Below are 27758 nucleotides of genomic sequence, written 5' to 3' on the forward strand. Positions count from 1 at the left end.
CCCATAAGACAGCAATTTGATTTGTAGAACAGCAAAAAAAAAAGCTTTTAAAATGATGTTTTGATATTACACTGTATCAAAGATCTATCATCTTCACTTACATCCACTGGGAAAGCTGCAGGAAATAGTGTATGATGAAACAGAAGATGTTTTATGGGTTCATACACAACTAGACAGTGAGAAAACTTCAAACATTTGACTTTGAAAATACAAGTAATTCCATTTTCAGAGCACAGGTATAGCAATTATATGTCACCCTGTAATCAGCTCTTTAAGTCAGTTTTCAGTAACTTTGGTTTATGAGCTCAACTTTACTGACCTTTTATGGGTGGCAGCCTCAAGTTCAAAGATATCAAAATCCCAGTGTTCTTCATTTTCCATTGCCTGTGTTATCTGTGGGGGTATGTCATTGAGGGATATTGGAGAGATCAGACTGCCAGCGACCTGATGAGTTTCTGGTGAGGGATATAATTGCAGATCACCTATTAACAACCCTGAGACAGACTTTTACTGAATGTACATGGTTTGAATTTCAGTAGTAACACCTGGGCAACTCTCCTTTACAGAAAGCTCAGTAACACTGCAGAACAATGCTTATACACAAAAAGAAACCAAAAATCAAACAATGTTTATAAAAAGGAACTTTTGATCACATTTCCCCATTTCTTAAACTTCTTAACATGCTTCCATTTCTCAGCAACTGCCAAATGAACACTTACGTTTTGCTGCCAGTATGTATTCGTTCCCTGATAATCTTCGTAACCCATCCTGTTCAAGGAAAGCGGAGAGTTAAATGCAGAGTGCTGCACAAAGGGTTTGCAAGATGCTGACACCAAACAGTAGCACAATGACTTTAGAGAAGCCTGGCTGCAACCTGTCAAGACATCAAAGCTGCCTCTACCTTATTTGTATTGACTGTTAAGATTTTTCTTTTTTACATATAGTTCATAATGGATGAGAAACTGCAAGGCACAGGGTACCATATCAACTCAGGAAAGTAAACACTCCAATTTCTCGGCTGCAGGTGGATGCTTAGCGCTAGAGCCTCACATCCACCTTTGTCGTCTGGACAACATACACACGGGCTCTGGATGTGTGCCACTGTATACCCACACGCTTCCCATCAACGAGGTGATGGTTCTCCCCCTGTCACTGGCAGATCAGGTCACCAAAGCAGCATAAGAATCTCTGAATTTGTTGCTAGGATTGCAGAGCAACAAATTGCTCTGAGGCTTCCCTTCTGTGAAAGAAGAACATATGCTTGCTTATTCTCCAGCTCCTAGCCCCCCTAGGCTTAATGCTGGCACGATGCCTAGATGTGCAAACTCAGATGAAGGATTCAACCAGAATTACATTTTTAACATTCACTTTTCAGCCCATATTTCTAAATGCTGTGGCCCAAATCCTGCTGGCCCTTCTGATGTACACAGCTGCTAGTTACTGCACATTCATGTTTTAATTTATTTTTAAAACAACTTATTTCTGAATGGACCAACAATGCTATGCACCCAAAGTATAGCAGAAGTAAACATGGAAGCTGTATCTGAACATGAAATGTCTCCACTTATTTTTATTTTCACAGTTTAAAGTAAAATAGCCTGGAGCTTTGTAATTTTAAAGGAAAGGGAGTATCAATCCCATAACTACCTCAGTAACTCTTCATAGCACTGCTGTGAAACAAATATTTAGGAAACTAGATGCTGCCTATCATTCAGAATCAAATATTAGGTTGGTCTTTTTATTTTTGAGAGATGAAATAGCAGGTGTAAGTGTTTCTGGCAAATCCATCTTTGAACTCTGAATGCCCTTCCCATCATGAATTCTGCTTGCGACTTCAAATCCAATAACCTGCTGCTTGTTCCCCTACTCAGACATAACCTGGGAACATGAAATGGAATAAAAAGATTGTGTTTTCCACAGACCCTTTGCTGGAAAAATATTTCTCCCAGATAATTTAAAAACTCATACCATAACATATACTTTCGTGCTCTGAAATGGACTTCCTCAGCTTTTCTATTGCTCTGCAGTAAAGCTTTTGATTTTAGTAAGGATTTTCTCTTTTGCAGTCACCTACACATATTCTGAGACTGTGGACTGAATACAGTCAGCACACAAATGTATGGAAGAATGAGTAATCTCAATAATCCACACAAAGGAGGAAACAGTTGAGTTCATGGACTGTGTGTATTCAGCAGAAGAGATTCACCTTAAGACTCTGATGATTATATGTATCCGTAATCTTCCTATATTTTTATAGTTAAGGTAACAATATATTTTGTCTATTGAATTAGTAAATTCAACTCTATATGAACTATTCAGCTCTTCTCCTGGAATTCTTGAAGTCTCTCATGTGTTTCCCCCCATTAGATATTTACTGTGATATTTTAGAAGACAAATATATGTAAACTGTTTTAAGATTCTGGTAGATACTGCAAAATCATCTTGACAGTTACAGCATGAAATGGTAGGTTGTAGACAGGCAGGGGCTGGTCTCTTCTCCCAGGCAACCAGCACCAGAACAAGAGGACACAGTCTCGAGCTGTGCCAGGGGAGGTTTAGACTGGGTGTTAGGAAGAAATTCTTCATAGAGAGAGTGATTGCCCATTGGAATGTGCTGCCCAGGGAGGTGGTGGAGTCACCATCATTGGAGGTGTTCAGGAGGAGACTGGATGGGGCGCGTGGTGCCATGGTTTAGTTGAATAGATAGGGTTGGATGTGATGATCTTGAAGGTCTCTTCCAACTTGGTTTATTCAATTCTATTCTATGCTATTCTATGTTATGCTATCCTATGCTACACTACTCTATTCTAAATACTATGTGCCTTCTTCAGTCTTTTTCTTGCCTTATTTATTTAAATTCTTATTGTCTTTTAATATGTGAACTTTCATGTTTCTAGCTCAAAGCACTCCAATCATTTTATGAGTCTCTACAGGTACAAATATTATCCAAGAAGGACCCAAAAAAATACATATTTTGCCTTTTTTAAAAAAGCCTATTCCTCCCCAAGCCTGCCATTTCAATCCTAGCTATCTTTCATTCTTTGTCTCCCATCTATACCTTTCTAAAATGCATCATGTGGAAAAAAGATTGGTTTTCTTTGCCATTTCTAATAAAAATACTGCTGCTAAAGGATGGATCAATTTCCTCTCAATTTTCAGAGCTATGTTATTAAGGTAGGAGGGGGGAAGAATCCTCAAAAGGAGGCATGTAGTTTTTCCTGAAAATTTGCCATTGTAGAGGCAAAGCATATGCCATATGGGAAAATCTGGCAGTAGAATATTAATCATTAATCAACATCTATGTACTTACTGTCATTAACCCTCCAACGAGGTCACTTGTATGTGGATCCTCATCTTTTGTCCCCAGTTGTGGAGAGTACAGTTCAGTGGTTCTTAAAATCTCCAAAACCCGGTCTAAAGCTTCTGCAACTGGCATGGGACTGCTTTCTTGTGCAGCATTGATGATGTTTATTACCTAGTTTAGCATTAGACATGTTTTGAATTCAGAAATTATTTAAGAAAGAACAGTGACGCTTATCAAATACTATGGAAAGCTCATAGCAAATAAATGAGATCTACAACTTTAATCCACATGTAGGGGAATCAAAATTAAAGGGATGTTAATAAAACACTGATGTTTGCTACTGCCTCTGGGAACAAGATCATGGCCCTAAGGGCAGCAGCCTTATTAATGACTCTCCCATTCAAGGCACAGCCTCAAAATGTCTTTGAATGGATTTAATATAACCTGCTCCCATTTGTCTCTCTCAATTCATTAAAGAGCTGATTTTTGCCAAATCCTTGAATGGTTGAAGAATGCAATTTACAGTGCCTAAGTAAGAAGGAAAGAGGAAGTCTAGTCTCTGCTTTACATAGGCAAAAGCCATCAAAAAGGGCCATGCAATGGCTGACCACATGGAGGACACACCACTCAGCAGGCTTGGGAGAACATTTTTCAGAACATCTGGCTTTTTGCAGCGCCACCAGTGGGGAGATGGAAGGGGGCAAGAAATTGCACCAGAGGCCAGTGCTCCTCAAGTCTGACTGTTGTATTGGAACTCTGTGTCCCAGTACTGCAGTACAGCACAACTGACAACAGCTAGTGACAGTCCACATTACCTTGGTGATGGGTGCTTCGATCGTCATGGAATGTATCCTGGCCATAGAAGAGTGTCGCCGTTGTGAGCTGCCTGCATGGAAAACAAAGCACAATTATGTATCCTGATTTCACTGACAAAGCACCACAGGAGGATTCAGCCAAGAAATCCTGATTCATGTTCTGAACTGCTTATCCTGCTGTGCCCTTCAGAGGCAATTTACTGCAGAATGCATACACATGCTCATTATGCTGGGGGACACACAAGTGCCAAGAGATGCTTGTTGAACCACTGATTTCCCTGATCAGAGACAAATAGCTGTAACAGCCTGGCTAAGTTATTACTTTTGATTTTTAACTAATTTTCACTGAAAAACCTCAGTCAAAAGACTATGCAGATGTGTGTGTATAAACTAGCAGGCACAGGTAGGTAACTATTGTACTTAGGTTAATATAGGATATATCTACTTCTGCTGCCTGATGCAACATGACAAGTCATGAGTCAGCTTCCAAGCTGAGGTAAATCAGTGAAGTTCCTCTGAAGTGAAGATAGCTATGCCAAATTAAAACAGCAGAGGTTCTGGCCTATTATTTGTTGGAAATTGAAAAGCAAATGTTTTCTATCAGGTAGCAATTTTGATTCTGTAGAGAAAAAGCCAAGATGGGACTGTTCTGGATAATAATGTTGTGCTACCTATAAATGCAGACACATCTCTGTTCCATATTGCGCTGAGCAGCTCTTAAGAAGCTATTTTTGTGATGCTGGAGCACGATATTATTATCACTGCCACAGACCTACTTCCATATTTCACTACTGTGTGCTACTAAGACTGCAATGATGTATGCTTCAACAAAATCCTCTAACAGTTTTGAATATATGACATATCTATCAAGTTTTGGGTGATCTAATGAAGCAAAATACAACACAGTGGAAAGAAAAAAATTGTTTAAAAAGTATCTTCATAATTTCTAAGGTTTAGAGTTTGTTATTTCTATGTGAAAGTATCTGTGTAGAATCTCATGAGGTCTCCCATGCAGGATGGTAGACAATAGCCTTCCATTCTCCACTGGTTTGAAAACAGACTTAAAGTAGGTCCAGAGAAGAAAACGGAGCTATTTCACCAATGCAACCCTATTTGTGGATTGATGACTTGCTATTTTATACATGTGTACATTTACACACACACACTTAGCTGTATTTGTATGTGTGTGTGTGTTTATGCACATAAAAATCTGAATAGATACAGAAATTTTAAAGATGCACTTGTTTAACATACCATCACTCCCTCGGGAGGTTGTGGATCTGACATCTAGTGATCCTTTCCTCCTGTCTTTGTGTCTGCAAGTCTGAATATCTGTGGAGAAAATTATATTGTACAATGACCTCGAGTTGTGCCTAAGTTACATGTTAGAGGAACTGAAACTCAGAGAAAGGCTGATAGCAGATGAGAGTCAAGGAAAGCTAGTTTTTAAACTTGCCAAATTACACTGGCATGAACCCAGTAGTACTCCCTGGCAGAACACACCAAAGTATTTTTGCAGAACCCACCTAACAGCCTGAAGGGGAAGTTACTCTCATGACACAGTGACACAATTGTAGTTGCCTGCCACAAAGTAGTCTCCTTTGGTACACTTGGGTGACTACACTAGCAAACTAGGCAATGTATCCTAGGCCCCCTGTGGACTCCCACAGATACAGCTACCAAGGCTACAATTAACAAGGACCTGCAGCATGGATGCCATGGATGTCTTAATAGAAGTGTTGATATGTGGGATGAGAGTAAATGGCAGTGTTGGTCATCCTCATTTCCACCCACATGCCAATACTCCACTAGCTATAGAACAGCCACAGCAACATGACAAGTAGGCAGCATCCATCTTATTTCTGTCACATGGATCCACTACCTACAACTGAAATGTGAAACTGAATCCTGCAATACCGCAATACCACAATACCAACTTGGGCTCCTATTACTGCACTTTCAAGAGTGGATTACTTTATATTACTTCTAAAACAATAAGGCAGGCAGAGAAAGAAGGCTTTTATTTATTTTACTGCCTTCTGAGCTGGATTCCTGGCTTATCACTAACCAAATAGCACTGTTCAGACTGTCCTGCGCAACTGGATCATAACAATGGGCTTATTCTTTCTTCAAGTATGTTCTTTGCTTACTAGGACAAAAGAGATGTCTCATACCTGTCTGAGATTCAGCCTGAACACGTTCACATGTCTTCTCCACCTACAATTTAGGATGAGAAATCCAGTTAGTCGGAACCTTCCCATTATATTGAGGGCTCAAACTAAAGCAAGCATAGCAGTATATTCACTTACCCTATTGTTGTCATTGCACAGTCTACTAATTGACACATAGTGTCTAATCTTTCTGTAGGTAAAAAAACAGTGTGTTAATTGTCATGCAAACCTCAGCTCTAATTCAGTGCTGATACACAAAATGGGTAAGAGCAACAAACTAATATAGAACAAATCCTGTTCTGACAGGAAGGCTCAACTGAGAATGGAAAAAAGAAACACCTACAGTTCTGCACATGAGAGGGAATACAAAACAGAAATATCCCTTGCAAAGATTATCTCCTCCTGTTTATCTCTGCCTCAGCTTCTTCGGGGCTACTGTAGGATGTTTAAGGTATGTGAAACACTAACAATGCAGTCCAACAATCAAAACCTTCGACAGGATTTAGGCATATAGCAATCAAACTTAATGCAGAATTCTTGATTATCAGGAAACTTCCTAAACCAGCTACAAACAGGCTTAGGCTGAGATTATTCCATAGGTAGCAATGTATGCAATATGTATTGGTCTTACATGTTTGGCATCTTAGGCTGAAAATATGTTTTTATTCTGTTGATGGAGAGTAGAGAATGTTAATTACTTCCAGGAATGAACTCTACACAAACCACTTCTTTTGTTTTTTTTTCTTCATTTACCCCCCTCCCCCCCAGGAAGTAACTGCATGAAGCAGCTGCATTCGGCCTTTCCTTCATGAAGACACAGCTTTCTATCCAATTGTCTCAGCCAAGTCTGGAAGATAACGTGCCATGCTTCTAATGAATGTTTGTGTTACCTTAGAAGGCTTAGAAACTACTACTGCATGCAATATGATCCACGTTCTTTCCCAATATCATATGGAACAAGCCATCATAAAGGCAGGAACAACTAACATCTATCCATGTGCTCCAAATGCTCTATTTGAGGACCAAGTGGAGTTGCCCAAAAATTAAGACATGTTTGAATTTTAACCAGGATCAAAGCACACAGTGACCTCATCACATAAAGATGCTTGGCAACAGCCATGAGTAGATGAGCACATGTGAGCACATCTGCATCTCTGGCTCCTTTTTTGAGGAGAATTAGGAGAATTTCACTTTCTCTGCACAAGTTAATTTTGCCCTGAGGAATTAAATGCAGAGATGTAAGGCGCCGTTCCTTGCTTAAGTTTGCTTTATACAGTCAACAGCATATATGAAGTGTGTGTGTATATAAACGGTATATAAAGAGAGTAACAGGATAATCCAACATCTGCTGAAAACAGCTGAACTCTGAATTAAACCTTGATTCAGCCCTAAATCATGGCTCTGACCCATACTTACCCTCCCTGTCCAACAACAGGTAGTATCTTCACATTTTGTTGTACGCTATCTCCATTTTTCTTTTTCGCATAGTACATTCCTTGCCACTCCTAAAGAAACAAGAAATTCAAGTGTGAGGAAGTTCAGATAAAACAGGAGAAGAAGCTGTAGCTTCATACATTTTTTTCCATTTAAAGCTGTTTTACAATACAAAGCCAGTCAGGACTGTTTCAACTGTGCTCACCCTTGAATTTCTCCCCTCTACCTAACCTGTAGGTCACTGTGTTGCTGCCAATGCACTGAAAACTTCCAGAGGGGCAGCCTGTGAGTGCCCTGATAGCAGCAACCAAACCTGAAGTCCTCTAGGAGTTGGCACCATGTATTCTTTTCCCAGTCTTACCTCAATGGTGTTTGGGGTCACTGGGGGGAGACCTGGCAAAGACCTCTCCTTGTCATTTCTGGCAGCAGCACAGAGGCTAGCAACCATTCAACAGAGCCAGTCTTTTGTAACCTGATAGCTGACAAGATTTACAGTCTTGGCAACAGTTCTATCCCTTCAATAGTTGCTGTTGATCTTTTTTAACAGATGCATATTTTGAGCAGGGCATCTAAGCGAATACCAAGTGATTAATAAATAATTGATGCCATATTGCATCTTCACTTAATACAAACTACTCATGCCAATTGCTGTCTTTCTGTTGAGTTCAGCAGACTGTAGATCAGGTCTTACAAACACGTCTGAAAATACCCTCATGAAGTACTTATGTTAGATGTTATGTTGATGGAGCCAGCAAATAAAGACTCCAGAGAGCTGCATGGTGACAGGCAGGGCAGGAAAAAAAAATATCAAAGGCTTTTTCAAGGATTTGTTGAAGAAAAAGAATTGTGCATGACAAATTGAGCAGTGAGCATAGTATCTTGTGAGCTGCATGGTGAATACAAATGAAGATAAAGCAAACATCACAAAATTCAATGCTCTCATAATTAGAAGTATGCATATCAATAGTTTCCTGACAGCCGGGATGAGGCAGAGATGAGGAATTGATCTCTAACCCAGATGCTAAACCAGAATATGCAAACAGGGGTGAAGTCATAAGGTATAGATTAGATAATTCCCTCACTGAAAGTGCAGGGAATAGACAGGCTATTCACTAATGTGGTCTTCTTAGTCAACAGATCATTTTTTCAACTTGGGAATTTCTAAAACCTGTGAAACTGTGGTAGGAAATGTGTGAGGGGAAAGGTCAGCAGAATTTTGAGAAACAGAAGGTCCAGGCCAAACTCCTGCTGGTAGGTACATTTCTCCCAGGGACATTACTTAAACATAGTTTAATAACACCATATGCTCTCTCACAGAGCCTCTGTCAGCAATCCAGCAGAAAAGAACTACTTCACAAGATGTGCTGTCAGTCAAGCTCATCATTACCTCTACATTACAGACGCACAAGTACGGTGATCAGGCATTTCTGCATCGCTTGGCATTCTGGAATCAAATGCAGGATAAAACCCCCACACATTAAAAAAATCATAAAATCAATGCTGAAGTTTCAAATTTCATTAAGCAGGCCACAGTGTGCATCCATCCACTGAGCACCATACATGTGTAGTAAGTAATCCCCCAATCCAGCCTTCGTTTTAAACTGGGACTTCTTGAGGTAGACAGCAAAGTTCAGTGAGCTACTTGTAGAAGACAAAGCAAACCACAATAAACACAAAATGCCATGAAAAAAATCTCCCCCAAAGTAAGGCTGAGATGGGAAGCAATTGCCACCACCCTCTGTCATAGTGTATGCCTACTCTCTTGTAAAGACAGCTGTCTTGGAAAGAATTCCCCAGAAGCAAGAGGAATTGTGTATCTTGTCTGATTTATTGATAGCTGCTCATCTCACTTCAGAAAAAGCAGAACTAAGATAAAGAGCTTTGTGTCAAGCTGCAGAGATCAGAGGCAGCAAGAATTCTAGGCAGAACCACACATTTCATCTTAATGGATGCAATTTAAATCATGAAACAGAAGGCTGAAGAAAGTACAACTCCTTTTTTAACTCCTCAAGTATGGAGGGGTGAGAATGCCTTTCAATAACATTGCCTTCTTGCAAATTACAGCCAGCTGTAGTAACAAAAAAATCAACATGCAGACTTTTTTTTTTTTGTTAAGAGAAACAACATCCTGACCCAAGAAACTCCATGTACCATGCAAACCCCAGAAACTCCATGTACCATGCAATTAGGAGTTTCTGCGTGTAATGCCTATGCACTTTTGCTTGAATATATTGAACTTGATCACACTGCTGTCATTATCAGCACAAGAGGAGAAATGCTGCAAGAGTTGATCTTCCTAAACTGCTAAACTGCATTTAAAGGCAAGAGGTAAATTTTACACAGCTTGCATTTTTCTGAAGATCTGAAGATCACACTGCTGTCAATTATCAGCACAAGAGGAGAAATGCTGCAAGAGTTGATCTTCCTAAACTGCATTTAAAGGCAAGAGGTAAATTTTACACAGCTTGCATTTTTCTGAAGATCTGAAGATCACACTGCTGTCATTATCAGCACAAGAGGAGAAATGCTGCAAGAGTTGATCTTCCTAAACTGCATTTAAAGGCAAGAGGTAAATTTTACACAGCTTGCATTTTTCTGAAGATCAGAAAATTTGCTTTCTATTATTTTTTGTTATATTACATGTTTGTTCCAATAGGAAAGTCCAGCCTGTTGATGGAGAATATCACAGCAGTGCATAGTTGACTTTTGGGGTATGCTACAACCTGCAGTAGCCAATATATAGTTTCATAGTTTCATAGTTTCATTCAGGGTTGGAAGGGACCACAAGGATCATCTAGTTCCAACCCCCCTGCCATGGGCAGGGACACCCTACACTAGATCAGGCTGGCCAGAGCCTCATCCAGCCTATCCTCATCCTATTTAGGATATAAGGAAATCACAAGCCTGGAAAAAACAGACCATGTCAGAATGATCCAGACACAAGTTAGGCACCTCTGAAAATGCTGTAACATCTTGACACAAACGTTTTCAAACTAAAGCACCTTCAGAAGGCTGCCGTATTTCAAAGGTTGCTCTACACAGTTAACCTCTACTCAGAAATACTTCCTGTAAGAATTTAATTTGCAATTAACTCAATTAATACATAGCTGTAAGGCTACATAGATTGCATACTATAAAATGTTCCAAAGGGAACACATAACCCATGTTAACAGAATGTATTAACCTAAACCAGATTAAGCTGTTCCAGACAGGTTGACCTAAGTAGTATTTCTTTAGCCCTCACAGGTGGAAGTTCTAGAGTCAGAAGTAAAAGAAGTGCAAGGAAAAGAGATGGATTAGAGTTAGATTTCTGCCATTCAGAGTAAAATACACTTCTGTTATTAAAGACATTTTTTATCAGCACACTAAAACATTAAAAATTTGATCACTTTGTATCACTTTGTATTGATTTTGTGGCTTTAAAGCCTGACACATCTAATGTATTTGAATTATAGCTCCATCCTAACATCACCTTTGCATTACATACACTTACTGAAATATTTTCAGTCAGGCAACAGAGGTGTGAAGCACCATAATCCAAGATATTATTGCTGGAATCTCTTCCAAAGACTAATACGTGTAGAAATGACTGACACATTCTTGCTGAAATGCACATGCAATCTTCACCCAGCCAGAGTGCAGCTTTTGTTGATGAATGCTTGCATTAGTACCCTGATTAATAGAGTGTGACTCATCACAGCTTTGCATCAGAGCTTTTGCATCACTGCCTAGATACACAGAGTGCCAGGACTCATTTTAGTATCTCCCAGGTCTGTGTCAATAATATGCTGCTTCCCCACAGTCAGTACGATCCAACTCTCTAGCCTGACTCAGGTCTGAGCACGTGCCATGAGGTGTCTACAAACACCCCAACCCCCAAATCTCCTTGCATAACCTCCATGATCTTCTTGCTATAAGGTACTTTGACATTTTCAATAACATCAGAAGTATTTACATCTTTTTGTCAAAATGCAAATGAAAGTTCCTAGATGGATCCTCACACTACAGCCACAACAATCCCAAAGGAACATCATGCAGCTACCAGGCAAACAGTAATGTCTCTCTGTAATGGCTTCCCTTGAAGCCAGCTGCAATGCCTCATGCACTTTCTTGATGCAACAAAGATTTCTAATGGAAATCCATTAGGCATCTCCCATGTCACTAGAGAACAAAAGACTGGGGCAGCTGACACTGCCTACTGCTCTGAAGTGATACTGCAAATATCTCTTCTGCTATTTTTACATTCTGAACTTTCCAAATTTCATGCTGAAATGCTTCAATACAAATCTTTTCTCGTTTACATCACACTGGATAACACATGAATCCACCCCATTTCTCTTTAGTACTCCCATGATTTTTGCTACCTACAGCATATACTGTGAAGAAACACAGCACGTCACTTATGTTTGTAAAACATCTTCCTCTTCCAAGCAAGAAAAGAGAAAGAAAGACTTATAAATGAGGTTATTTTACTTCCTCTTCTTTGTTTGAGTAACTTGAGTTGAGCTGCAAATCCTACACATCTGTGAAGCTGCAAAGTACATCACGTCACCCCTGCACAACAGTAACTTTTACAGGCAGCAAATGGTAAATGGTACTCACCTTTCCTAGCTTTATGCAAGAATTGATAGTATCTAGGAAATCAGCTTTTTTTTCATTTATAGGCACTTCTGTTAATTCCTTTCCTATTAGTTCACTTATTTGATAGCCCATCATTGTTTCAAAAGCAGGATTGACATACTGTGAAATAAAAACAAACAAAAAACCCACTCAATGGTATGCTTAAAACACTACAGAATCCCCTTTTCCCCTGTTTGCTAAACCAAGGGATTTCTTTCCCAGCCTGAAATCAATCTCTGTATGGACTGCTTCTGAGAGAGATACCTACATTATTTTTCTTTATGGAGCAAAAAGAGGAATGCCCATGCTAGAGGAGTTGTGCAGAGGGTGGGCATGTGAGCAAAAGGAGGGAAATTATGGAAACTGCCAAATATTGCATATCCACAGAGTTCAGACAGACAGCATGAGTTCCTGAAAAATGAGCTGTCAGTTCTCAAATCTATAAACTTCAAATTTACCTCAGTGTTCCTAAAACTCTCAAATTAGATGGTGGGTTACCACAGGAGTATTAACCTTATTTATTGACAAATTCAGCATCTTATTGTGTGTGAGGGCAAACCATTGCTATTTCCCTGTCCAGGCAAAGCCCAGCAAGCAGACTACAAGAAGTGTGATCTCATAAAGTAACTTTCCCTCTGATCTAAATGCTGCACTTTGCTGCAATTCTGTGGCCCTTGCCCAACAAAACTGAAGACTGGTACCCATAGCCCACATCTTCACAGCCCTCTAACTAGCTGGGTTACAACACAGGCCCTGTCATAACAGCCTCTGAACGCTTCACGATGTACAGTGTTTCAATATGAGAGAAATTTAAAGGGTGTCACTGGATGCCTTCTGCTCCTAAAAGTTCCCCCCTAGAGGCTCCTTTCAAAAGGAACTGTTGGGGAAGCCCTGCCTGCCAGAGCTCTGTCGCTCTTGCACATTGGTTTTCTTGTATTATGGGGCTGTCAGCAGAGGGACAAAATCTGGTCTGAAAGAATGTGTTCAAAACTACTTCAGGATGTGTTCTGTTATTTTTGTAAAAGGGATGAAAGAAGGCACATCCTTCAATGAAACTGCTGTTGTCAAGATTTGGGTCAAGAGGGTACAATTTATACGGATGCTCTAATTCCCAGAAGCTTAGACTGAAGCTCTTTACTGATAATAAAATCACTCCTCACAGCCTTCATGGCTAGAGATGGGACTACCTCCTCTATAAAGATGATGTTTTTCAAGACTGCAAACCTAAGCACAATTTCTTTTCCCCTTTTAAAAGAAACTCTAAAGAGAAGATTACACTGAAAAACAGTCGGCCCAAGAATTCCAGTCCATCAAACAGTATTAGATTCAAGAGAAAAAGTGTACTATCTTTATGTAAATAGAACATCAATTAAATTTGCTTTTCAAGAGCATCAAATTGACATGCAATTTTTTTAATCTTTTTGTGACAGAATGCATGCATGCCAGTGGCTGCATTAATTCATGATCTAAAAGAAACATTAAACAAAGAGAGAGAAAAAAAAATCCTGTTCTCTAGCTAAACCCACTCCAATCTTTTTAGGACCATTAAGTTAGGTTAGACTCTTGTACTGTAAGGAAGAGTAAATGTAATCATGGATGAAATAAAATACAAAAATAACTGGAACAAACCTGTATTACATGGTCTTCACTTGTGATCTCAATGGCTTCTTGACTTTTCTCTAATGCTGTAAATAATGAATTACATGCTCTAGAGGGAAAAAAAAAAGGTATTTTATTAAATTTAATCCACAAAATTCTTACTATGTATGAAAATGAGACATTGCAACTGCATACTGGATAAACTTTTATGATTAATATATTTTCTTCAATTAACTGACATTCAATAATTATTTGCAATACAGTAACATAAATATTTTTTTAATGATGGGGCTGAACTGGCAGTTTTTGGGGATAAAGCTGTTGGTTAAATTACCTTAGTTTAAACTGTGCCTGCACCTCTCCAAATTCCAGCTGAATCAACTCATTGTAACAGGCCATTATATTAGAATTTTCTACATATCTCTGCAAATAAAAGATTGAAAATATTTCATTAATGCACATTTACCACGCTCAAGGGTATGAAGCTTTGATAAAAACTAAAAAAGGAGTATATATGCCAAAACCAAACATGTTGTAACACAAGCAACATGAGAAGTTTATGTTTTGGGACTAGTAAAATTCTTCAGGTTACTGCATTGTGAAAAGGTGGCAGATACTCTGTGGTTGTCAGCATGATCAATATATAAAATTATCTATTTTTAATGAAGTTGTACAGTTCCATGCTACTTATTTAAAATAAGAGAGAAAACATTATGTTGTGTAACAAGTCATCAAATTTGAGATTTATATTGAGTTTCCAATTGCTAATTCCCCAAACTGTATACACAGAAGCAAGCAAAACTTCCTGACAATATACCTGCAATTGTATATAATTATTTCTTTTGGAGCTTGTATAGTAATGACCTAAGAATCTTTGATTTTTTTAAAACATCTCATGTTTACCATATATGTGTGGCTAAAGTGCCACATGCATTGATAGTTTGGGAGCAAGGATTGACTATAAATGGTAAGCCACCATCAAGGCTGCTAAAGAAAATTTTCTACGCTTTGCCATTAGTCCCATCCTCAAGGCTCTGATCTGTAAGCAATTCTGAACCTGTGTCAGATTACTGATGTGCCCACTGGAATGACTCTGTACATGTAAGTACAGATATTGTCAGGCTAGCATCCTGTGTTAGGATCTTACTACAAGTAAGTGCAAAGGTGATGGAATAGCAAAAACCCTGGTGAGCATGCAGTCAAATACTCTGAATCACATTGTGCATTATGCCTAGTTTTGTTCCATTGTCAGATTAATGCAGTGAGGAATCCACTTTGGTGACACTAATAAGCACCTTCCCTGCTTAATTGGAATAGTTGCCAAGGATTCAATATTGCCAGATTCAATGTGAAACTTTTCAGGTGCCTCCAGATAACAGATAATAGCACTTCATGGTGTTTGAAGCCCGTTTGCAGATGTGAACCGGCATTTGACAGAAGAGATTTTTTACAGCACGTTCTGCAGCTCATGCCAGCTGCTCTCTGGCTCTGCTATAGTCCCTTCAAGTCAATTTTGTCAGTGTTAACCTTTCAAGCAAAGCATCATACACTTGCTCTGAAATAAACTGTTAAAATAGAAAAGTCTCAGCACCACTTCTTATTCTATTCCTGAGAATGTCCACCTACTTAACCCGCATTTTTCTACTTCTAGTGATGTATGGTAGTTCAGAAATGGTATATGTAATATATATATGTAAGAACAAGCAACATGAATAAGATTTACAGGCTGGATTACTGACACAAATAGTCACTCACACCAAAGATTCTGGATAGTTTCCTGCATGAGGATTTTGAAATGTGGAGTGTAAAACACACATACCCTTGTGAAGCCAGCAGAGATGAGGGGCAATATTGATGACTCTTCACGATCAGCATGCCTTTTAGAGAAGGATGGTAAATTCAGAGATTATTTCTAGAATCAGCTGAGACCAAGTTTCACAAGTCATTGACATGCCTGTACCTCACATGTCACACTAAAGGCTAATATGGCTAGATCCTTATAGGATCATGAATCAAACCTTTTTTGTGGTTTTTATAAGCTTTCATCTTTGGCACAGATAAACCAAAAAGTTATTTTCCTATTAGCATGTAATAAGCTGCTTGCATCACAGCACCCTAATACTTCAAACAACTGAATTAGTTGGATTGTTGGACTAGTCCTTCTTTGTTCACTACTGGATTATTTGTTGCTTATGCTGCCTCTAGTCAAAGCTGTGCTTGAAAGTCTACATGGCCAAAGTTTTATGAAATTACTTGTTGCCTGAGTGTACCAAATTTTAGGTGGGCAGCTCAAAATGCCTGAATGGAGATGGAATTTTTAGTGTTGCCTACTCAGTGCCATCTGTCATTTGAGGGTAACATACTCCTAAAATCTGAATAATTTTTTTCAAAAATGACTATATAAACTATAAAAAAAGACACTCCAGCACCTGTGAGGGATGGCTGGAGTCTGGAAGGAAGGCCATTATGTTAAGTTTCTGTAAATGACCTGATGGAAGCTGGTCAAATATTGCAGATGGCACAACAGCTTTTATTTATGTGTGCAATTTTGCGTCTCATGGCACGTCTTCTTTTTGTTTTCTGTGGACTTGTTTCTTATGCATGATGAGAATGGTGCCTACTAAAGTACACAGTTTGCCCAGGGTGAAGCAGAGAGAGAAGGGCAGCCGTCAGAAAAATCTTGCTATTCCTCATGCCAGCTATCCCACAATGCTGCCTCCCTGGAGAACACAGGAAAAGGACAGGAGTTCTGCAGGAGGCAAAAAGCCCCCAACAAAACCCAAACAACAAACTGAACTGCAGGTAAATGAAGGAGAAGACTCTCCACATGCTATTGATTAAATGTCAGGCTCTTTCACAAATATGCTTCTTGCAGCGAGAAAGGAAATGTGTGAAAGTTCTCTGCAAAATCCTAAATGGTGACTCAAGAATGCTTGTGTTTAGCACATAGAAACCTGACATGGTCAGCTCAGTCTCCCTGGAAAGTAAACTCACTTCTGAAGATTCCAACAGCCATAGAATCATAGAGTAGTTTGCTTTGGAAGGGACCTCCAAAGGTCATCTAGTCCAATCCCCCTGCAGTGAGCTGGGACATTCTCCATTAGATCAGGGTTGCCCCCAGCCCTATCTAGCCTGACCTTGAGTATGTCCAGGAATGGGGCCTGAAATACCTTCCTGGTCAACTTGTTCCAGTGTTCCACTGTTACCCTCAGTGTTACCCTCATGGTAAAAAACTTGTTCATAACATCCAACCTAAATCTACTGTCATTTAAAACCATTGCCCCTTGTCCTATCTCTACAGGCCATTGTAAACAGTCCTTTTCCTGAGGGGAGGTTGTAGCCAGGTGGGGGCTGGTCTCTTCTCCCAGGCAACCAGCACCAGAACAAGAGGACACAGTCTCAAGCTGCACCAGGGGAGTTTAAGGCTGGATGTTAGGAAAAAGTTCTTCATAGAAAGAGTGATTGCCCATTGGAATGGGCTGCCCAGGGAGGTGGTGGAGTCACCATCACTGGAGAGGTTTAGGAAGAGACTGGATGGGGTGCTTGGTGCCATGGTTTAGTTAATTAGATAGTGTTGGATGATAGGTTGGACTCAATCTCAAAGGTCTCTTCCAACCAGGTTAATTCTATTCTATTCTATTCTTGTAGGTTGCCTGCAGGTGCTGGATTAGCCCTAAGTACTAGATACATCTGAAAAGTTTGAAAATCTAAGCTTCTGAGATATTGTCACCACAGGGGACTATTATCATGTTCCAACCCACAATGTGAATGTTTGGGAGGGAAAAAAGAGTTACAGGGAAAAGCTCCTTTTGAACAATTTCCTAATTGTGGTCAGCAAGCCCAGATTCCAAGATCCCCTCACTTTTGAAAGGAACTGATGACCTACAGAACCACAGATGTCTCTCTCTCTGATGTACATGAAGAAGCTCCTGAGTTTCCCCTTTTTTCTTTAGTATTAGTTCAATAAGAGAAGTTCTGACAGTGACCATAAGTCAGAAGACTTCCTCGCATAAAGACATTAAAGATTATATTCACAACGGAATCCACTGAAAGTTTTAATCAGGGTCTTTTGTTCCCTAGAGATGGTAGTGGAAAACAGGATTTTTTAAATGGGAAATTTCAGCACCTCAGAATGGGTCTTCAATACAAAACAGTCCCAAAATTGTACTTTAGACATTTATATTTGGTTTATTTGATTTCAGCTTCAATATATTGCATTTTTGTTACTGCTACATTATTTTATGATATAGAAGTAAAGTTTTCAGAGGAAAAAGGGGGGAGGGGAAGCATATATTCTGCTGTACTGAGATAATACAGTCTTTTTTTTTAGTTTGTTTTAATTTTATGGTCAGATGATACTTTGATCAAATTGTTCTACAGCTGTTTTTTGTTGTTGTTGTTTTTTTGGGGGGGGGTGTTAAATATTTTTTGGTAACTCAACAGATCTTCCGTTTGGCCTCAGATTAATCAGACTGAAAGACAGATCAAGAAAGGTTTAAACCGTTATTTTTATTAATATCAAAATACAGACTTATGAGGCAGATCCACAGTTCTGTGCATGATGTTGCAGAGGCTATTTAAAACATACCCCTAAAGCCTCCAGTGATGAGGAGGAGGGGGGGGAAAAAACAAAACAAAGAAAAAAAAAACCACCACAGTTGGATTTCTCTAGCAAAAACTAGAAATCCAAAGTCCTGTGCCAAACCTGTGGTCAAAGATGGTGAAAACTCTTACACAGTAGAACACATCATCACTAGCAAAGTAAGAAGTTCTAATTCAAGCTTTCTGATGTACTATTTGCTTTTCCAAAGCTAAGATTTACATTTTGTTGATCACGTGAAAGTAAATATATGAGTATTTACCTTCGTACTACGCCAATAATTACTGTATTTTCAGAGGGCTTTGTAGTTCTGATAGACCTTTAAATATAAAGCAAGATTGTTAAACAGGTTTTTTTTAAGTTCACATTTCAGAAAACATGACTGCACAGAATCTTCACACATTACTTTTCTTCAAACGTCTTCTTTTGAAGGGTTTAACAACAAAAACAGAAATCAAACCCCAAGCTTGCTGGACCACTAAGAAAGGAGAATAAATTTAGCAGTGTCTGAGACTCCATTAAAAGAAAGACACAAGGAATAACAATTAATCTAAACCTCAAATACTCCCAGTAGGCAAACAGCAAACACTCTCAACTCTGAAATGGCACATAATGGACTTGTTTGAAGGACTTGGCTTCACTCATTTAAGGAGCATTACCTTATTCTGGGACAGGATGGTAAAAAGGTAATATGGGGAACAGAGCTGATCTCTAGTCTTTGTCTGACAAAGATCTTATCTAGTTAGTTTAGCAAGGAGAATAGCCTATGTCCCAGTGCCCTGAACCCCCTCCAGACACCCAGGGTACATAATCTGACCCTGCCACCCCCTACCCTACAGACTGTTATTTAGTCTAGACACATTCCCAAGGGGTATTTCACTGGAAAGTCACTGAAGCAAGGCACCACTGTCTGTCAAGTCTCTGGAGAGACCCGGAGAGGCAAATCCTTTTCCCCATTTTTCATACTTTACAGCAGTTTGTGAAAGTGTTTTTGGAATCAGTTTGCAACTCTGTTCTTCATAACAGATTTTCAAATGTCGTAGGTATGGAAATGCGCACACAAAACACCGCCTGTTTGCATCTGGAGTTACTCAACAGCAAATTGCATTTCAAAAAATATTCAGAACACTGAGGAAGTGAATGTACTCACTAAATTGATTGGTGGCACATGCAAGCTTTGCAGTTAATTTAGTGTGCAAACAAGGAACCAAGTATTTGAGGAAAAAAAAGAAAGGGAAAAAAACCCCACAAGCAAAACCCAACAAACAAAACAGTTCAGTATGGGAAGAAATTTGCATGCTGTGGCTTCAAGTCAGATTGAGCTTCAGATATCCTAGCACAAAAGCAAAAGTGCTGCAGCTATCAGATGTAAAGCACTGTGGTAACATTATTTAACGCTGCTCATGGATATCTGTCCAAAAAACCAAATAATCAATGGTTGGTAGATTTATAAAAGGGTCACATAAAAGCAAAAAAACTTTGATAATGAGTTAACTCTATAGTTAAACATTAATTACACTTACCTGCATAATGCTTCTGCATCAAAGTATCTGGAATGTCTATGGTCAATAATGATAATGTCATGGTGTTTATCAAGAAAACATTCTAGTGCAGACTCGGGTGTCCGGGCAATATTACATCGAAATCCAGCTTTCTCGCATGCCCAGCAGAACCCGTTACTCTGGTTATCTTCTTTGGCAAACACTAAAAGTACCTAGGTTAAAGACAGTGAATCATTACAATCATTACAAACAAGTCTTCCAAGACTTAATTCATTGTTTTTAACAGAAGTGCTTCCTACAGAGTATTGTTTTTTATAATTGTCTGCATAGAGAGGTGTTCCAAGTGGATAAAACAGCCTGCAAGTGACATTAATATCCATACAGGATGAAGTGATTCATCATAATCAGGCAATCAGTTGAGACCAGAGGCCTAAATTTCAGACAGTGTACATGAGCCCACTCTTCTTCCCCTAAGTACTGGATGCAGCCTACTCTATGGGATTTCTGGTAACTACAGACGGGCTGGTCAAGATGAACATATGCAAGACTTAAATCATAAGCAGTATCCCTGTATATGGAGTACCTCCTGATGTTTGAAATACAGAATTAACCAGGTTGGAAAAGCCCTTCAAGGCCATCGAGTCCAACCTATCACCCAACACCATCTAATCAACTAATACATGGAACTAAGTGCCTCATCCAGTCTTATTTTAAACACTTCCAGTAACAGCGACTCCACCACCTCTCTGGGCAGTCCATACATAGAGAAGGAGATTACTGTGGTTGAAATCCAGAAATGGCTGTCAGATCTGTGAGACAGTATTTTCTCTGTCCTAACTTGCTCTATAATTGCCCAAAACATTAATCTCTGAGCTCTTTAAAAATCAGTTTGATGCCTATATACACAAAGTATGATAAGGGCCAATTCCTTCTCAAATGTATTTTAAATTCTAGGATTGAATATGGTACAGAAGACAAATAAAATCTGTTAAGGAAGAAGCAAACTTCTTTTGCCTGAAAGAATACCCAACAACAGAACAAGAGGACACAGTCTCAAGCAGCACCAGGGGAGGTTTAGACTGGATGTTAGGAAGAAATTCTTCATAGAGAGAGTGATTGCCCATTGGAATGGGCTGCCCAGGGTGGTGGTGGAGTCACCATCACTGAAGGTGTTCAGGAGGAGACTTGATGGGGTGCTTGGTGCCATGGTTTAGTTGATTAGATGATGTTGGATGATGGGTTGGTCGTGATGATCTCGAAGGGCTCTTCCAACCTGGTCTGGTCTGGTTTATTCTATTCTGTTCTATTCTACACAGTATGGCAGACTATAGATCTATGTTAGTGCTGAGTTTGTAGGTGACTCAGTATATGCAGTATTTTGGGAAAGATGGATAACTAAACCAGCATTTCCTGCATTGTTTGAGACACCAATCTTTCTAATTTAATCAAACCACACTTAGATATATGCTTTGGCCAGACAATAATGTGGCACATATGTGACTTGCACCACATCTCTCTGCCATTTATCTTCTGGGTGATTTTAGGTATTCCAGTGCTGGTTACACTTAGGACTAGGCTGGTGGAATGTCTACCAGTAAATCTTAGTATTTCCATGTAGTGCATATTTTTGTAAGAACAAAGAACTTTGTTCTCATTTAGTTGACATTCCTTTTATAGCAACCTGCAAAACTGTTTGCAAAAACATGTCATCGTTTGGGCTCCATTTAGTGAAGTTAATTTATAAGACTCTAAGAGTGGAAGAATGGTTTTCAACAGCACAGAAAATCAGCAGATCTGAGCGGTATGATTGATTCTAGCACAAATATCCTGCCAGCTGTATTATGACCATAAATTGGTAGAATTTGAAGGTGGCCTATGACTGAACAAAAGTGATAAAATCATTAGTACCAATAAAGGGGGCAGAAATAGTCAAGGAATGCTTCTAATTTATACTAGAGGAACAGCTACTTGAGACTGTCCTAAGATCAGATGCTTGATGATATTACTGTCTGTTCTGACAAACAGCTCAGGAAGATGTTGAATTGCAGTTCCAGATTACTTTTACTCAGGATTTCTGTAATTACTGACTGAGGAATGTCTTGAATTATTAATGCTTCTGTACACCTTGGGATACAGAAGAATTTTCAGAGGAAGTCTAAATGGGTCACGTATCTGCAAACATCATAACTATCCCAGACAAAATAAGGGGACAACTGATATACAACCTTTATTAATAAAGAGATAAAGGAGGATTCCTTAATGCCAGTTGAAAAAGAATAACAACAACAACAAAAAAAATACACTTTGCTAAGCTCACTTCATATCTTTTGTGATGATACTGCAAGTTCGGTGACAGTGATAATGCTGGTGTAATGGACCTTGACAGGACATTTCTCTTAGCATCATTTTGATGAGGCTTTGATTAAGAATTAACTACCAGTAAAGTACAAAACAAGACATACACTAAACTAACTACAAGCTAACTGATAGCAGAAATCATGTGAGATAGCTTTATTTTTATGAACTGAGAGATGACTAGAGAAAATAGGCAGGATTTCTAGGACATCACACAATGTCATGACAAAAACCCGTTAGGTACACATTATTACTTGCCAAAAATGCTTTCTGAGGATCCCTATACCCCAAACATTTCACTCATATATTTTAGGCAAATATCTGTGATGCTTTAGAAATTAAGACTTCAGTTTGAACTTCTGTATTACCTGAAGTTGATTTTGATGAAGTCTCATAGGGCCAAACTGCACATCTGTTACTGGTGCCTAGAAGAAATAAGAAGGGATCCTGTCAACAGAAATCTACCTAGAGAAGAAGAAAAATTAGTTCTGCTAGATAAGACATTTCTTATTTAGCACTGCCTTACAGATATATTGCTATCATTATGAGGCTGCATCTTCATGAAGGTCTTATTTTGCTTTTGTAAATTTATATGCTAAGCTGCATTAGCACAGTTAGAAATCAACAAGTCTTTCTTTTTTAGTTGTTATTTTAAACACAAAGTAATGGATAAGTCATGAAAGTTTGGTAGACAGATGATTATTTTTCTGTATCCTCTGTATCACTCTGGCTGTTCTGCAAAACATGGAAGTATTTAAAAATTGCTTTTGCTAAAGTACAAAAAAAAAAAGCATTAAATCTCCAGATGAAAGGCAAAAGTACATAACTTGCTCTTAGAATTTCAAACTTAACAACTGCTCAGAAGTATTACAGAAACACACTAATTTAATTTCATTTCTCCAAGAGCTTTCTCCCTGCATTCCCTCCTTTCTGTCCAGCCCCTCTAGGAAGGGTCTCAGAACTCAGCTATTTGTACTCGCTGAGGCATGTATCAAAAATGCTGTCTTATGCCATGCTTTCTGCATGCCAGTGATTCTCACATTAGATTCCGTTCAAGTAACAGAGGCAAACAATTTAGCTTAGGATGCATTTCCTTCTTGTGCCACTTCAAGGAGTGGAGGTCAATGACCAGAAATGCTGTTTACTGCAACTGTTTCTCTTTGATACAATTAATGATTAATCAAGCTTGAACACAAATTCTTCAATTGGTATGAGACAGACTTTCTAAAGAAGCTAAACATATAAATACAGAGGAAGACTCTAATAGGATTACACAGACTAGGTTCTTCGGGAATTCCCACAAAGCGAGTATCTGCACTTTCATGTGCTTGAATATTTTTCACCTCTGGTCTCACATAAAAACTAAAAAAGCAGGAATAACAATGTCCCTGATTCAAAACAGGAAACAGAAACCAATGGTTCTTGGAGTTATACAAACTTCAAAACTAACTGGAATAAAAAAAGGCAGAAAAAAGTTACTTTTGGCAATGCAGTAAATCGAAGCTATCTCTGGATTCATATGTACAAAGAAAAGATCTGTTGAGCACAAAGAGAGCATTTTTACATTGCTCTTTTTCAAAGTAAAAAACCACACTTGATGATCAGATTTATTGCTCTGCAGCCTAGAAATCTTCCTAGAATCATCAGCACATCCTGCAGAAAAATCTTTTAGAATTACACTCTTCATTTTTTCTACGACCTTACTGCTCCATTGCTCAGCCCTCAGAGTTTCTCATGTGTGATTCTATTTATATTATCAACTTGGAAATCATCACTGCAACATTAAATAAGCAAGAAACAAGTCAAGGCAAAATTGCAACATCATGCCTGCAAAAACAAGGCAGGAACCAGCATTTGCCTGTGTTATTTAAGAGGGTCTCTAAAAGCTGATGGTCTTTCTGGTCAGATCAGCTTAGTTTAAATACTCTCCAGTCATTCATTTTTTTTCTAATTTCAAGACCAGAAATCCCTCTCCAGTTGGAAGAATCAAGCTGCTTTATTCTGCTTTGTGGCCCATCATCCAATTATTCAAAATCTTCCCTAGTAAAACAGCAAATACTTTTAGTGGTAATGCACATAAGCAGGAGGCAATCCAGCTTTTTGCACCAGCGTTACTGGTTTTGCAGCACTGACAGTAGTAACTATTTATTCTGAATCAGTAAGAGCAGCAGAAATGTTTGAAGGACACAGAAGGAGCATATCTATTGAGTAAGAGATGCCTTTTCACAGTCACTTATCTGAACATAACCACACTTCAAATTAAATTTCGAAACATTTATTGTGTACACTCCAGCTGCCAGCATAAAGCAGCAAGTGTTTGCAGTTATGCCAAGAGATGGCCCTGAGTTGGGAGGTTCAGATCCAGAGCTGAACTTCACTGCCATTTGGGGGTATGTAAAACCCCATCCAAAAGGCCAGCATACCCTTGGACTATTAGTCTCAGTCCAAGGGGAATTCTTAAGAATGAGATAACCCCTGTATTGCCAGTGACTGTGTTTCAGATGCTTCTTTTTCTTAAAACAGTTGTCAATGGTCATCAAAGCATTTAAAGGACTGAACCCAAAAAACATTTTTCTGCCAGAAAACTGTGCCCATTTCCACACTGAAAATACCTGTCCATGCACCATTTAAGCTTAAGTTAAAAGCACTGCCCACATGAGATAAACTATCTTGTTACACGTTAACTTGCTGTCCTGAGTAGAAGAAAAACCCTGGTCTGCATCTCAGCTGGAAAATTGTGGTGAACACCAGTTAATTCTTAATCCCGTTGAAATCTGCTCAAATAACTTAACTATTTCATCTTTTTGTGTAGTGCTGGTAGGCTGATTAAGTACTGTGTCAAAAATCAAGGCTTCAGCAAGGATTAGCAAAACCTCTCAACTATCAATAAACTAAATGAGCTTTAAAAATACCTCTAATGCTGCAAGGTTATAACAAACTCAGCCAAAGACAGCACATATAGTAACTGCACAAACACATCTTTATTCACTCACACCTTTTGCTACTTCTTTCTTGAAGTCTCTCTCCTACTTGAAAATCAAAAATCCAAGTACATTTTCAGATTTACAGACATGACTTACTCATATGACAGCCTTGCAGGCAGGCACAAACCTGTAAGAAAGTGTATGAGAAGACAGAGGTAGAAGAAGTGTAGGCTCCTGTAATCGATCGAGTACAGCACATATGAGTGTGGGGAGACCCCAGTCCAGGACACCCTGAGCACCCTCACTGTGCATGCAAGTCTTTTGAAAAACCCTTCCTTTACCAAATAATCTTTGAGGCAAGCCTATAATTTGGAGCCTGGACCAAATCAAACAGATGTTAGGAAGGAGCCCTACCACACATTTCTGACAGCATAGCCTGCTCTCATTGCAGCCCCATACTTAAACCACTTCAAGAGTGCAGGCTGGCAGGAGGGCTCATGGTTTCAAAGACTTCTACCACTAGAATAGTTTGCAACAGCAACTAACTCTCAGACTTTTGAAAATACAAACTTTTTTGGCTCATCACAACTGCTTCAGCTCGGTTCCTCTAGGTCTGGGGGGTGAGAGATGCCTGTAATAGCAGGCTGCAGGTCAGCAACTACTAGTTAGCTTTGATTGCCGACAGCAGCTCACTTACTGCAGCAGCTTTTACACCCTCTGCTTAGACACACAACAGATAATCGGCTCCAGGCTACTTTAAATGCTCACACACAGCAATTGCAGCCATTTTACATTCTCTGACCTGCTGAACTACTGCTGGTAGCACTTATTTTCCCCCAGATTTGCCTTTATTATCGGAACACTGTACTTTCTGTTCTGTCCAGCCATGCCTAGCCCTGGCACAAAGTGAGATCTGTCCCAAAGCAATAGCATTAGCCTGAGATATGATAGATGTCGATGGGGAAGTCTTCTACTGACTATGTGTAGCTTAACTCTCACTAGAAACAATCTGCATCTTGTAGCAGCTGAGTTGTACACAGAGAAATTGCCAATAGAAATAATTCATGTTTCCAGTGTCTGGAGAAAAGCAACTGTTTGGTAAATAAGAACAACAGAAACAAGCTTTGTAAAGACGGACCCAAACAACTGTGACCGATCTGATTAAAGTACAACAAATGCAATGCTGACCTGATATAACCTGGTAAAGTACTTCTTGCTATGAGTCATTCTTCACATTTTACCAGAGCAGAATCTACAGGAATGGTCTGTTCATGGTTGCTGGGTTGTTTTTGTTTAACTTCCTACAGCAAGAAAAACTTTAAATGATCTCGCTTGATGAATAAATGCAGAAAGCAATAAATGGTGGAAAGAAAGCCAGCTTGATCCACATGCTGCCTATGGTGATAAACTGCCTGGCTGGCATGTGGGACACATCAAAGCAACCCACAGGTCTCCTATTTGCTAGAGGTCTCGTATCTTGGCTTTCTCCAGAATGCCTCTCTTAACCATTACCAATTAGAGAGGAGAGCAAACCTCCTAAAAAGGGCAGAGTCAGCCCCAAAAAAACTATTGCCTATTAAATCCCATGCCATACTTCTGCTATGGAGAGGAAAACACATTCCTTCTGCTGGCTGATTTTCTTAAATCACTACTTTTACGAAGCTTTTGTGGGAAGTTCCAAAGCAGATTCCTGTGCAGCCTAAGGTAACTCTCGCCAGAGCCAGGACCATGGGCTGCTCCAGCATTACCCACTCAGGAGAAAGCCTGGCCAGGGAGTTGCTGGCATCCTGGAGAGCAGAAGCACTTGCCTGAAATCCTCCCCCACAATCCACAACTGCTCTATCACCTCCTTTCTGCCACAGATGGGGCTGTGTGGACGACTCTTAGGCTGGGCATGTATTTGCCATTCACAGCCCTAGCCTCTTGATGGTATCCCTCTCCGAAGGGCAGCTGGTAGCATTTCTGTTCTGCTGCCCTTCCCACTTTTGTAGTTCATAGTTTGCAGGAAGAGTTGTGACAGCTTATTTTCCTGCAACTGACGTGAACAAAGAAGTGACAAACTTTTGCTGAATGGGTTGCAGAAATTAACTACTGCTGTGCTGACAAAAGAAAGGAGGCAAGAAGAAAATCTCTGTAACACTGAAAAACCTGCCTCTTCAAACAGACTTCAGCTTTAAGGCTCTGACTAATTGTCATACGTGACATGGATAACTACAATGGTTAGACATAAGACTTGATCTCTGGTCCTAATGGACTGCAAACAGCAAAATAAGTTTTTTAAAACAGATCAGTATGTTAAGGCATCAGGAAAAGTGTTTTGTCTGATTTTAGAATATATACTTGTTTTCTACATATACAAGGTGAACGATACAAATCAGCATGAGTTGACTCATCACAGCAAGGTTTAGCAGTCTTGATTATCGAGATGTGCTAG

At 39.3% G+C, this 27758-nt stretch overlaps 1 protein-coding gene across 5 annotated transcripts in view; it reads right to left on the bottom strand.

Moving 5' to 3' along the window:
• The window catches only part of PDE8A (phosphodiesterase 8A), a 153887-nt gene that overhangs the window by 14056 nt on the left and 112073 nt on the right, over positions 1-27758 (bottom strand). For all 5 annotated transcript variants that reach the window (XM_068143699.1, XM_068143698.1, XM_068143700.1 and 2 more), the window contains 15 exons: positions 22769-22825; positions 20067-20257; positions 18806-18862; positions 15763-15820; positions 14278-14366; positions 13974-14052; positions 12327-12464; positions 7707-7795; positions 6429-6480; positions 6294-6336; positions 5374-5451; positions 4120-4190; positions 3311-3475; positions 720-768; positions 320-455 (listed from right to left, as the gene is read on the bottom strand). In XM_068143699.1, the coding sequence (XP_067999800.1) occupies positions 320-455; positions 720-768; positions 3311-3475; positions 4120-4190; positions 5374-5451; positions 6294-6336; positions 6429-6480; positions 7707-7795; positions 12327-12464; positions 13974-14052; positions 14278-14366; positions 15763-15820; positions 18806-18862; positions 20067-20257; positions 22769-22825 (1352 nt within the window). The remainder of the gene's footprint in view (positions 1-319; positions 456-719; positions 769-3310; positions 3476-4119; positions 4191-5373; positions 5452-6293; positions 6337-6428; positions 6481-7706; positions 7796-12326; positions 12465-13973; positions 14053-14277; positions 14367-15762; positions 15821-18805; positions 18863-20066; positions 20258-22768; positions 22826-27758) is intronic.

This window comes from Melanerpes formicivorus, unplaced genomic scaffold, assembly GCF_026170545.1.
Source record: "Melanerpes formicivorus ecotype bairdi unplaced genomic scaffold, bMelFor1.0.p_v2 SCAF_10, whole genome shotgun sequence".
NCBI lineage: Eukaryota > Metazoa > Chordata > Aves > Piciformes > Picidae > Melanerpes > Melanerpes formicivorus.